The sequence below is a fragment of the Cebidichthys violaceus genome, unplaced genomic scaffold (assembly GCF_023349555.1).
Source record: "Cebidichthys violaceus isolate CVI_PGR_0920_01 unplaced genomic scaffold, fCebVio1.0.p SCAF_16, whole genome shotgun sequence".
Lineage (NCBI taxonomy): Eukaryota > Metazoa > Chordata > Actinopteri > Perciformes > Stichaeidae > Cebidichthys > Cebidichthys violaceus.
In genome coordinates this window covers 5,845,391-5,856,613 of record NW_027176329.1, presented here as the reverse complement: position 1 = coordinate 5,856,613, position 11,223 = coordinate 5,845,391, and the positions used below count along the sequence as shown (strand labels likewise).

Genomic DNA, 11,223 nt, shown 5'->3' with positions numbered 1-11,223 from the left:
GGGGCGCCAGTGCTGATAGTCCGGGTACTGGATGTGATTTTTCCCAGCCTCACCTGCTGCGTCCTGTCTGTCAGAAAGTTTGTGATCCACTGACAGGTGGAGGCTGCACAGTGAACTGGGAGAGCTTGGGTTGGAGTATTGCTGGGATGATGATGTTGAACGCGGAGCTGAAGTCCACAAACAGAATCCTTGCATATGTTCCTGTGGAGTCGAGGTGTTGCAGCATGTAGTGCAGTCCCATGTTGACTGCATCATCCACCGACCTGTTTGCACGGTAGGCAAACTGCAAGGGGTCCAGCAGGGGCCCTGTGATGTCCTTCAGATGGGTCAACACCAGTTTCTCAAAGGATTTCATGATTTCATGACCACAGACGTCAGGCCTGTAGTCATTTAATCCTGTGATGGAGGATTTTTTAGGAACCGGGATGATCGTGGAGCGTTTGAAGCAGGAGGGGACTTCACATAGTTCCGGTGATCGGTTGAAGATCTGTGTGAAGATGGGGGCCAGCTGGTCAGCACAGACTTTCAGGCAGGAGGGTGACGCACTGTCTGGGCTATGGAAGAGCCGACTTTTCCGTAGCCCGGGGGGGGGGGGGGGGGGGTGAAAGTGGGCTTATCAAACCTGCAGTAGAAGACATTCAGGTCGTCAGCCAGTTGGTGATTGTCCTCAGTGGGGGGTGGTCTCCTGTATTGGTGAGTGCTTCCAGGCCTCTCCAAACTGACGAGGGGTCGTTTGCGTAAAACTTTTTTCCAGCTTCTCAGTGTAGCCTCTCTTTGCTAACCTGATCTCCCTCGTCAATGTGTTTCTGGCCTGGTTGTACAGGATCCTGTCCCCACCTCTGTAGGCCTCCTCCTCAGCCCGACGAAGCTGCCTGAGTCTAACAGTGAACCAGGGTTTATTGTTGTTGAATGTGCAGAAGGTTTTTGTCGGCACACACATTTCTCACAAAAACTGATGTACGATGTCACAGTGTCAGTGAGCCCATAATGGTGTATTATCTTCATGAAGTTTTTGTCACGGAGGGAACTCTTGATGAGGACTCGGACGCAGAGTTGAGGTTCAACTGACGATCTTTTATTTCCAACAAAAAAGGCTCAGGGAAATCCCTAGAAACAAAACCTCTTTTAGCGAGGCAGGAAAAAAAAATAACAAAGCAGAACTAAAAACTCTGATTTAACTCATGGAGCAGTAAAGTTAAAACGGCAAAAGCCAAACCAAAAATCACTTCGCAAGGAAGGTATAAAACTACAAATAAAAAAGCTCTGATTCAACTCAAAGAGCTGAATGATCAAAATGGCAAAATGCAAAACAAAATCGCTCTTACAGAGGAAACAAGAACGGGACAGACAATACTATGGCTTGGACTTGCTGATAGCATAAGGCGGGTGTGCAAGGCGAAAGGACATGACACACTGGCACAGGACAAGGGGAGACGCAGACTATAAGTACACATGAGGGAAGTGGGGGAACAGGTGGAGACAATCAGGAATCAGGGAAGACAATCAGACTGGTGACACATGAGGAAGCGCAAGGAACCTGAAACGAGAGGAGAGTTAATTTCCAAAATAAAACAGGAAGTCACAAAACAAACGTGGAGACAGGACAAAAACCCAACTTGACATACAGGTGTGACAGTTTTCACATGAATGTACAAACATATTTCTTACCACCATGTTCCTGTTGTAAGCAGAGTCTGAGTATTAAAGCATGTGTTTATGTAAATATTATTTTTATGGCAGAAGAAGTAGGACAATGACAACAAAGGAAGACATTATTATAACGTTCAGAAATCCATAAATGTGAAGACATACAAAGGGAAGTATAGAAGAGAGGAGGTCATATTATCGAGGTTAAGATTCGGACATACAGGACTTAACTCAACGCTGTATTTAATGGCAAAAGGGACTCAGATAAGTGCGCTATTTGTAATGTCACTGAAGACGTGGAGCATGTTATCCTAAAATGTCGAAGATACAATTCAGAAAGGAACATCTTGAAGCAAAAAATTTGTCAGTTGGGACGGAGGTGGAGTTTGAAGGGAGTTCTTGTAGCGGACGAAAAATGGCGTGAGTGCTGCAGGGCACTGTTGCGATTTCTTAAAGAAACAGGATTAGACCGTAGGATTTAGTTGCTAGCAGGTGTTGATTAGGTAAATATTATTAGTATTATTATTTATTTATTTATGTTTGTATTTATTTTTTTTATTTTTTTTTCAGAACAGTAATGAAACTTTTACTCTGAAACTGCACACTCCGGTACAGTAGGTGGCGGTATGCACCTATCGAAGTTGGTTGCGACCTGCCAATCAAATTTAAAGAAGAAGAAGATCTCGCAAGGGGTGACTTGTTGCCGGAAGACAACGGTGGAAATGTGAGTGTGAGGGGAATGGTTCTTCCAAACATGCTTGCTGCCTTGTCGAAAAAGGCTATTAAATGTTGTTGTGTTTTTTGTTTTATTTGTACCAACAGCAGAACTGTTAAAATAAGAAGAGAAATTGTCGATATTCTACTATAATATCTTTACCACAAAGTACCACATCTTGACATAACTCCTGGAAGAGTGTGCTGTAGTGGAGCTTTGCTTAAGTTGTATCCAAACATGTCGAACTACACTTAAGAGGAGACGAATTCCTACACCAAGGCACTTTTTCCTAAAGAAAATGCTGTTCCATGAGTCTGCAACAGACTGAGTGGAGGTGAGTTGTGCAGACTTGTAAGCAAGCTAGTGTTAGCTTAGCAAATGGTGAGCTAGTTCTTCTCTTGTTTACAGGACATGTAATTAGTCTGCATATCATCATAACATGGCTGAATCCAAGGAGGGGACTCAGGCGGAGGTAATCAATACTCTCATTTCTAACCTATCGTTAGAATTGTAGCAGTTGGCTAAACCGCTGTTCAGTAGTGACGCTAGTTGTGTTTACATTGCATGAGCAGTGTTGCTATATCAGCAACAAGCTAACACGTGGAGTTGCTAAATTCGGAGGTAGTTTGGTTGAGAGAACGCACCGCTGCTCTCATTGGACGAGACCAGGGATGCCGAGGCAGGACTTCCGGTTTCACGGCCGGAAGCGTCTCGTTTACAAAACTACTGAGCGCGCTTGAACGCATCACTTGTTCACCTGACTCCTGTTTGTTTTGTTTGTTCCACATCCTAGACGAGGAAGGAACACTTTTCCTGCAGACGTTTCTCCTCAAGTCGACTTTGTGCCAGCTGTAAGGACGGGAATTCCCTTACCGTGCCGAAGAAATTCTCTGCTACCGAGAGAATCTATTGCGCCGCACGGAGCCGCGCTGCCTGAGTTCCACCGATAAACTCAGAAGCACCACATCTTCAACCACGAAATCACCTCATAGTAAGGCAAATATAGTCTGGGCAGAATTGGGTTATTGTGTCTATTATCTCGTTTAAGTTACTTTGCTTCTTATAGCGTGGTGTATGCTCAACAATCGCCGAGATTAATGTTGTGTAGAAGTTACTGTGTATTTCATACTACTGAAATCGTGTTGAGATGGTTCACCGCTAGCAGAGGCGGACGTTGTTTCTCATCAGTTCAGAAACGGCTGTGCGAATCAAAGAGTCACCGGCTTCGTTTCTGTAAACGAGAGAGCAATCTTCCTAATCCACTGCGGCGGGATGATCTCATTTTGTTTTGGAGGATTTATTTTGTGTCGTTTGCTTTCTCTCTTCTTTTACTTACCCACACGTACATATAGCGTAAAGCTCTAACGCGGGTTGCGCTAACTGCTGCAAACACGTGTAGATAACGCGATATCTATTGTCTACCGCCATCTTAGAGTTCAGTGATTTATATTAAAGTGAAGAAACATGACAATAAATAAAAACAGGCATATTCAAACTAATGCAAACACTGCACAATCAAGTGAAGAACAAAGGAGGGGGCAGCAAATATCAAGACGATGTACGTGTAGAATAGAATATGTAAAAACATATAGATCAAACAAAGTAAGGCATAGGAACAATAACACAAAAGACGTGTAATTAATGTGCACATGAGCGTGAATAACTTTAACTTACACTATACTTCACAGCGGTGGCCTGTGTTATTTCAAACCCATACTGTGTTTTGAGGTTCAGTGAAAGAACTTCTTGAAGGTAATTTTTGACCGAGTGGCTCAAGGTTTAAAATGTCATTGTACATTCCCTCCGCTGTGTGCGGGAAATGTTTTATTATTTTATTAGAAGTAGAATGAATTTGCTCTCTTTAAAAAACGCCAATGTTGATGTTTTACTGTCAAACACTTCCATACCTCATCTGTTACACCAGCAGTGTTCATTTTGCAAACAAAAAATGTGAGAATCCACACTCAGTGGCCACTTTATTAGGTACACCTGTAACTCTAATGCAATGAAACGGTTTTGCCATGAGCTCTATAAAAAGATAAGAACGTTCAATTTTAATAAAGTGTACATAATGTAAATTGTGTATTGTCTTACACGGGTAACAGAGGGGACAGACGGAGAGTCCATGGAAGCTGTTTCAGAGGCGGGAGCATCGGTGGATGTTGGAGACACGGAGCGTGTTCGCAAAGCTTCTTCGACACCCTCTGAGCACAGAGAGAAGGATTACCCTCTAGCTGCTGAAGAAGAAGTGGAAAGTGGTGAGCCAGGGAGCACCTCGGATTCTGAAAAACAAGAGAGAGTTGGGTTAGGGTTAGTGGGTTAGTTCAATCACAAAGGTTTTGTGTTGCAGAGAAACATTTTCAACCAGCGAGAGTTAATTGCCGCAAAGCAAACGTGTTGTTCTTGTATGAAAAGAGGAACACAACGTTGACATTTGAAACGTAGAATAACATTGCTGGCTTCTCTGTGAAGGTAAACAAAGCACCACCCTGTAAGCGCCACCATTCATCTCTGCATTTCAAATGTTCCCTCATAGTCTCAGTGATGGAGAACAGTAACTCTGTGGAGGAGGAAGCTGATGTGAAACCCACGGTATTGCCTCCACCTGCGGAGGACGTGAAAGTGGCTTTAGACTCGGTGCGGTCCAGCTCCTCTACGTCGTCTGAAGCCACGGCCAGCACAGGTGAGGGACCTCGGACGTCCCTCTTGCATTATTTTAGATGATCAGTTTCCTAAAGGAAATCTCTTAAGATAAGAGATAAACCTCCCAGATTTTGGCTAGTGCACATATCATCATTAAATACTGAGGTCTTAACTGCTGAAGTATATAGTGTGTTGTCCAATCCAGGACACTAGAAGTCACTGGCATTTTTGATGCATCTTAATGCTTCCTCACGTCCATCAATTAAAAGTAAATGTTTTTAAACTCTCAGGTTACGGTTAAATTTTGTTTAAATTATTGTCCAATCACACACAACGTACATCTTTCATTTTTATGTCACTGTTGCAACGATGATTATTTTCTGCATGCTTTTTCTTCATTATTTACTTTGCACACTTCTTCACAGTCAACCAGTTCACATGTTGCTTATGTTCCCGTAGGAAGGGACAGCTCATCACCAGCGACCATGATGAATGGGATGAAAGTAGTTAAGCTGTCAATTCCAGGATTAGAATTAAGTGTAAGTAGGACAACCTGTATAGAGTGAGAAGTCAAACGGGTACAGAGAAATTTGTTGTTTGGGGTGTTACCATGGATTTTGAAATCTACTTATAAATCTAGGAAGTTAACTCAACAACAACATTTCTTTCCTGTTGTAGAAAAGCGTCACATCCAGATCAGTTGCATCGTCTCCTTCATCGCCTTTGGTCAAGGTGGAAGATGAGCCCATCGACGAAGAGTTTGAACAAGCACTGATATCTTCTGCAACGGTGGGACTCTCTCTCACACACACACACACACACACACACACACACACACACACACACACACACACACACACACACACACACACACCTTTTCATAAACTAAACTCCTTTCAGACACGAACAGCTTTACATTAATCCAACGACAGTTTGACGTCTCTGTCTCATGTCTGAATGACATCAAAAGTCACAACGGCAATCCTCTTAAGTCTGATCTAGTAACATAACATGTATTATAGATACTGTTGCTAGATCCGATTTATTTTATTGTAAAGTATTATCTCAATCTTCACTTGTTATGAACAAAGAAAATAAAAAAAATATATATAAAGAGCCAATTTTATATATATATATAAAGATCCAATTTTAAGCCATTTAACCAACTTTCCCTCGTGATGCGACCACAGCAGAGAGGTTCATTAAATAAAACTCTTTCAACCAAAACAATAATCCAACCAACACTCTAGCCCTATATTTTTAATTTCCATTCAACTGTATGGATTTATATTTGACTCCAGGTGCCAACTCTAAAAGATACACTGTAAACTGACTTGAAAGAAACTCGATAGCCGAGCAACATTACGACTACAAACGACCCATAATGCAACTCTTTTTTTATTTATTTTATTTATTCTAAATTTAGATCCCCATTAGGGTCATAAAAGTGGTTTGTTTTCCAGAGGTCCACACGTAAAACATGAAAATAAAAAAACTCAACAATAATTTAAAATCACATTGATATGCAAGATTCATAATTTTTTGTTTCAACAACCTTTTGATAATGGTAGACAAAGTTATATAAAGAACAGCTTCCACCATACAACTTGTTTATGGACACAGTGCCAACAAATGACCAGTGCTCATTTGACTCTTAAAGCCCGAGCGCCCCCCTTTTTGGGGTCTGTGGAGAAGTTTAGCATATACTGTCGGAAAAAATGCACTTATCACAAACGAATATAATGATGTTGCACATCAAATTAAACAGCAGAACCTGTGCTACAAGAATATGTAAGCCGTTTTGTACATGCTCCAAACACAACTCAAACGCCAACTAAATGAATTACCCAGTCAACCCACTCGCCACATTTCTGGCTCTACCGCTGTGGTACTTTATGCAATACACACACAGACGATATCTCAAAAGAAAGCAGGCACTCCACAGATTCCGGGCATATACAGAGATATGGCTGTTCGTATTTATAAGCAGCCTGCGGGATGAAAATGGCCATTGCGCACTGGGACACATAACGCACAGCATCAGCTTGTTTTAGCGTTGCGTGTGTAACTTTTATTTTATTCACTACTTTGTTTGAATTTATTTTGAGAAAGGTGGAGGATGAATCATTCGTTTGTCCGAATGATTCATCGTCCGATGAAGAGGATTTGGTGTATCCCGATAATACACAGGACAACAGTGACTCGGATTACTGTCTTCCATCATCGGAAAGGTATGGATTGTCTTATAAATGTTATATTTATTGATTTATTGGTGTTGAATTTTCTATCTGTCATGCATATATTTATTTTTCTTCTTTTTTACAGTGATGAGGATTACAATGATGAGGATTACATGCCACCCCTTGCCAGTGTCCGAAGACCTTCAAGTGCCCCTAAGCCAACACATCGAAAAGCTGCTCAACAATCGGCTCCAGGACTTTCACACCGTCGGCCAGGCCCAGCAGCAACTCCCCCAACCACTCCGCGGAAGAGAGGACGCTCCTCTCTGGGAACTTCTCCAGCTACCAAGCGTGGAAAAAGTAGGTTGGCATCTACAGAGGAGGAGGAAGAGGAGGAAGAGGAAGAGGAGGAGGAGGAAGAGGAGGAAGAAGAAGAGGAGGAAGAAGAGGAAGAAGAAGAAGAGGAGGAGGAGGAGGAGGAGGAGGAGGAGGAGGAGGAGGAGGAGGAGGAGGACGACAGGTGGCATGACAGAGAGGAGGAGTGCATCAAACCTGACCCTCTCAGGTTCACGCCGGCCAGGATCCCAGGCCCCACATTTGACACCACCTCAGCATGGTCTCCCCTCAGCCTCTTCCAGCTTTTTTTTTCCACAACTGTTGTCCGAAAAATCATTAAAAACACAAATGCCAACGCTGTTAAAAGAAAGCAAGCTGGGATGAAATTCAAGTGGGAAGTGCTCACGATGAAGGACTTTTACATATTCCTCTCCATCATCGTGTTCACTGGCCTTGTGACAGTACACCATAGGTCAGATTACTGGAGGAAGATATGGCCGTACAACTTCCAGTTCCCTAGTGACAGCATGACACGGGAACGCTTTGAGGCCATTTTGTGGTCACTTCACCTCAGTGACCCAAAAGAGGACGAGGAAAACGACAAAAAAAAGAACACTGCTGAGTATGACCGACTGTTCAAGATAAAGCCCCTCTACACACAGATGGTGAACGCCTGCAAAGCCCATTTCCAGCCGCATCAGAATCTGTCCATTGATGAGCGGATGGTTGCAAGCAAAGCCCGCATCAGCTTTAAGCAGTACATGAAGGACAAGCCCACAAAGTGGGGTTACAAACTGTTTGTGCTGGCTGATTCATCGATTGGCTATACATGGAATTTCTTTGTCTACTCAGGCAAAAGTAAGTCCACCACAGGCCACGGTCTGAGTTACTCATCAGTGATGGACCTTATGCCTTTTCGTCACCTCGGTAGCGGCTACATGTTGTACACTGACAATTACTACACAAGCCCTGCACTCTTCAACAAGCTGTTAAAAAAGAACATTGGCTGTTGTGGGACCATCAGAACAAATCAACTTGGCTTCCTTAAGACCCAGACCAACGCCCTGCCCAAAAAGGCTGAGAGGGGGGACATGCGTTGGATCAAGAGTGGCAAACTCCTCTTCGTGAAGTGGATGGACTCGAGAGAGGTAACGATGTGTTCCACAGTGCATCAGGCCTACAGTGGACAGATGGTGACGAGAAAGGTGAAGGAGGCTGGGGTGTGGGATACCAAGTCCATACCAGTTCCAGACAGCATCGTGGACTACAATCATAGCATGGGTGGTGTGGATTTGTCCGATGCACTGATCGGATCCTACACTGTCCACCACAAGACAATGAAGTGGTACAAGACTTTTTTTTACCACTTTATGGACATTGCTGTTGTGAACAGTTTTCTTTTGCACAAGGAGCTGTTCAAGTTGAGGCAGGACCCCACCCAGACAAAGCCCTACACCCACAAGACCTTCAGGGAGCAGTTGGCCAAGGAGATGCTGGAGTTTGGTGAAAGCTCAGCAGACACCCTGCCCAAACCCAAGTCCATCACTTGCATGCCCATGTTTCTCGAACGCGATTGCAGGAAGCATTGCAAGAGGTGCCGTGATGCTGGAATGTCGAGGGTGAAGACAATGACTTATTGCAGGAAGTGTACAGTTCCTCTCTGCCTCACTTCCAAAAAGAACTGCTTCCAGCTGTGGCACGATGGGAAATAACTTGATGGATGGACCCCACCCAGACAAAGCCCATCACCCTCAAGACCTAAATAATGTAAATAGTTTATTGGTTTTACTTGTGTTTTTACAGTTTGTATTGTTTACAGTTTGCTAAAATTAAATCAGTTCCATTTGGATTCAACATTCAGTTGATTTGTGTGGTTGTTTTTTGAATGAGAAAATATATAGAGGTCTGGATGAATTTTCCAAAAAAAGCCCAACGCTGCTGTATTTGAATGTATTGAACACCATTAGTAATTTACAAGTGATAGATAGATAGTTTGGTAGATGAGAAAATTCAAATGGCACAGATGGTGCCAAAATGAGCCCAAATGCCACAGAAACAAAAGTGTATTTTAGACAATAGTGTTCTTCCAACTGTGTGGCAGTGGTTCAGAGAAAGCCCTTCCCTGCTTCAATGTGGCGATGACCCTTTGCACAAGGCCAACACATGTTTTCTTGAGCATGGTGTGGAAGAAGTTGATCGAGAGCTCTGACCTCAACTCCAACACATTTGGGATGAAATGGACCGGCCACTATGAGTCAGACCTCATCGCTCAACATCAGTGATGGACTTCACTAATGTTTTTGTGCAGCGGCGGACTGGCATTTTCAGTTTGACAGCCACCCTAAAGGGCACTTTGTCGCAGTTTCTTCATTTAAGGGCACCCGGGCACTGCATCACTTTTTCTCCACTAGAAGGGCACTCAAGACAGAACTGTATTACGTTTTCTCAAGTGGAAGGGCACCCTAGAGCAGTGATTCTTAACCATGGGGCCGTGAGCACTACCTGGTGGGCTGCAAAAACATTCAGTTTTGCACCTGTGTGCCGCGAGGGCCGCGGGACCGCATAGGTTATCAATTGAAGACACCAGAGATATTACTATTATCCATGAGACGCTCAGTTACAATATAGCTTCCCACCACTTGGTGGCGGTAATGCGTCAGTCGGTTGTTTAACAAGCTCCAATAAGCAGAAGAAGACACTCAGCTAGCCGCTAACCTGTAGCGAAAGTTATGGAGAAGTATTTAAAATAGTGCTGGGCAAGTTAACGCGTTATTAATGCATTAATTAATTAACGCCGACAATTACACAAGAACCGGGCAGCGAGCGGTGAACAGCTGTTTGTGTGGCGTCTCTTCCTGCCGCCCCCCTTGTCTCGTTACAGGATCAAACGTGACAATATCAAAACACATATTGTCGTGTTTTTAAATAAACATATAAGCACGTGAGAATTTAGATTTTTTTAAGTTGTTTTGTTTAGAATATGTATAATAAACATAATTTAGTTATCCGACTGAGAATTTAACAAACATAAAAACATGACTTAGGTTTGCAGTTTTCAAGGTCTATATTTCAAATTGCATCTGTTACACACATGAAAATAAAGTTGTGAACACCGGCTGAATATCTATGATCAGAATCATAACTGTATTTTAACTGCTACTGTGATGAATTTAAATTTAGAAAGTATTCCTAGTATGTTTAATAACATTCCTAGTGGTGGATATATTATGTCAATGTTTATAAGTTTTAAGCCAAAGGTATTATTATCTAAAATGTCATAACATGTTTAATTGTAGAAGTGTTAAACCATAAAAGCATAACCATTGAATATATTAAACTAAAGGTATAGTGTTGAGCCATGAGGGAGAGACAGGGACCTTTTGAGATAGGCTTTTCAGATTCGTATGCGACCATATTGAGATAAGTTTGAAGAGGCCGACTTCAGGAATGTGAAAAGGTGTGAGCCAGCGGGGGAAGGGTACCTGCTGGCCAAAGGAAGATGTCCACAGGACAATGGGCCATAGGCCAAGGGGAAGCGTATTGGATTTCAGCCAATCACAAAGCTGATATTGGACTTTTAACTTTCAGGCGGGGACTTTAAAGTATAAGACATTGTTACCGAGGATTTCTCTTCAGTTCTCGTCGCTGGCCATCTTGCAGAAAATCAGGCAGCTGGCCTGTTGGATGGGGGCGCGTTAACTC

General features: G+C 43.0%; 1 protein-coding gene across 2 annotated transcripts; it reads left to right on the top strand.

Annotated features, from left to right (window-relative positions):
* The first annotated feature begins 2,361 nt into the window (after window positions 1-2,361).
* LOC137872590 (piggyBac transposable element-derived protein 4-like) lies at window positions 2,362-9,381 on the top strand. 2 transcript variants are annotated; one of them, XM_068710892.1, is made up of 9 exons: window positions 2,362-2,696; window positions 2,771-2,834; window positions 3,156-3,353; window positions 4,468-4,620; window positions 4,899-5,045; window positions 5,465-5,544; window positions 5,684-5,794; window positions 7,118-7,236; window positions 7,331-9,381. In XM_068710892.1, exons 4-9 carry the CDS (start codon window positions 4,488-4,490, stop codon window positions 9,231-9,233), a joined length of 2,493 nt encoding a protein of 830 aa, XP_068566993.1. In that variant the 5' UTR covers window positions 2,362-2,696; window positions 2,771-2,834; window positions 3,156-3,353; window positions 4,468-4,487; the 3' UTR covers window positions 9,234-9,381. The 2 variants fall into 2 exon arrangements, with proteins under 2 accessions (XP_068566993.1, XP_068566994.1); XM_068710893.1 differs by lacking the exon at window positions 2,771-2,834.
* Window positions 9,382-11,223: the final 1,842 nt, after the last annotated feature.